Source organism: Lipotes vexillifer, unplaced genomic scaffold (assembly GCF_000442215.2).
Source record: "Lipotes vexillifer unplaced genomic scaffold, Lipotes_vexillifer_v1.1 scaffold163, whole genome shotgun sequence".
Classification (NCBI taxonomy): domain Eukaryota; kingdom Metazoa; phylum Chordata; class Mammalia; order Artiodactyla; family Lipotidae; genus Lipotes; species Lipotes vexillifer.
Window position 1 is genome coordinate 1197443 of NW_006788722.1, and position 1614 is coordinate 1199056.

General features: G+C 37.2%; 1 protein-coding gene across 1 annotated transcript in view; it reads left to right on the forward strand.

The window, feature by feature from the left end:
* CNGB3 (cyclic nucleotide gated channel subunit beta 3) overlaps positions 1–1187 on the forward strand; it is a 150192-nt gene extending 149005 nt beyond the window's left edge. The window contains exon 17 of the mRNA XM_007461739.1: positions 927–1187. Coding sequence (XP_007461801.1) covers positions 927–1187 — 261 coding nt within the window. The remainder of the gene's footprint in view (positions 1–926) is intronic.
* The last annotated feature ends 427 nt before the right edge of the window (positions 1188–1614 follow it).

Below are 1614 nucleotides of genomic sequence, written 5' to 3' on the forward strand. Positions count from 1 at the left end.
GCAGGAATTCAGGTTTTCTGAATCTAGTCCTTATGCTATCTCTAAAACGGTAGGAAATGGGAGGCTGTGGTTCTTTCAGGAAATTGGTAAAGCAAATATTATAAAAGTCAGTCACACTCGAGAGACTAAAACTTGCCTCATCCTTTGCCACACACACAACACTGCGATGAAAATCAGTGTATACCAAATGCCTTATTTAATCGCCACAGAAATAATACTTTGTGTAAAAGGCTTATGGGGTTAAAGAACTATGTAAGTCAGTATGTTAAGTACGGCTCTCAACTTTATATGTACACATTCATACCCGGTACAAGCTTCTCTCAAACTGATCTCAAGCATCACTAGTAAAGAGTATAGTATAGTTTTTACTATGAAATTTCTACAGATGTCACTAAATACAATAGGTTCTAAAGCCATATCAAACGCCCATGGGACAAATGGAGAAGACCGTACTAGGAAAGAGATATGAATTTCTCCCTGAAGTTCTCCCATGAACTTATGCAGGAGGAACACCAGAGATTCTAGAGTATTTATATGGTATTTGGTTAATACTTTTTTATTAAAAGATAAATATTTAAAATTTCATCTTCATAAAATAAGTAAATATTTAAAAAGCAAAGAGTCCTGAGCACTAAGTCTAATAATTCAGAGACCATGAGGGTCAATAGGAAGTGAATTCCTTGGCGGGGACAAAAACGCGACGTAGACTAACACCGAATTCAAATGTGATAGCTCAGCCCCATTCTCCAGCACATCAGAAAACGTAGTTAAATGATAGTCAATGGCAGACATGATTCCCTTATTAACTTAATTCAGACAGTCTTTGTCTTAGTGGTGATCCTTACCTATTGCATATTAATCAAAAGACTCCAATGTCCTTGATTATGATTTCAATACCAATTCTTTTCAATAACTGTTGCTTCTAGAAAAAAAGTGAAAACTCTGAAGGAGAAGAGGATAAAGGAAAAAAATATGAAGATAAAGGAAGACAGCCAGCAGAGAAACCACTTGAAACATCCAAATGTCGAACAAGTTCTATTACAGCAGAGGAAGCGCACCAGTCAATTAGAAGGGCAGTTTTACCCAGAGGAACTACCCATCAATCACTCATCATCAGCATGGCTCCTTCTGCGGAGGCTGGGGAAGAGGTTCTGATGATTGAAGTCAAAGAAAAGGCTAAGCCATAAATGTTTGATTATCTTTAGATACAATCTAGTTAGTTCCCAAAGAGGCTGTAGTCAGGATGGTAGCTTAAACTAATGAGAGGAAAAGACCTTGCCGGGACCCTTGAGAAACCATAGGCAAATCCCTAGCTCAGTTTCTAGGATTTATCTGAGAGTGTGATCTTCTGCAGTGGCAATAAGAAGATTATTAAAAAACCATCCCTATTCTCCATTGTCATTAGCTTTGCGCAATTGGTATTTCTCCTAATTGTATATAGTAGGTTATTTTTCTTCCATTCTTTCTTGATGATGTTTCTTCTCTCCATTTTGATTAGGTTGGTCTTGGTTCTGAAATGATTCACTTTTTCCCTTAATTGTGTATGTGTGTGTGTGTGTGTGTGATTGTGTGTGTGTGTTAAAGTCTTGCATCTCACTGTTAGTCTTGGTTAAA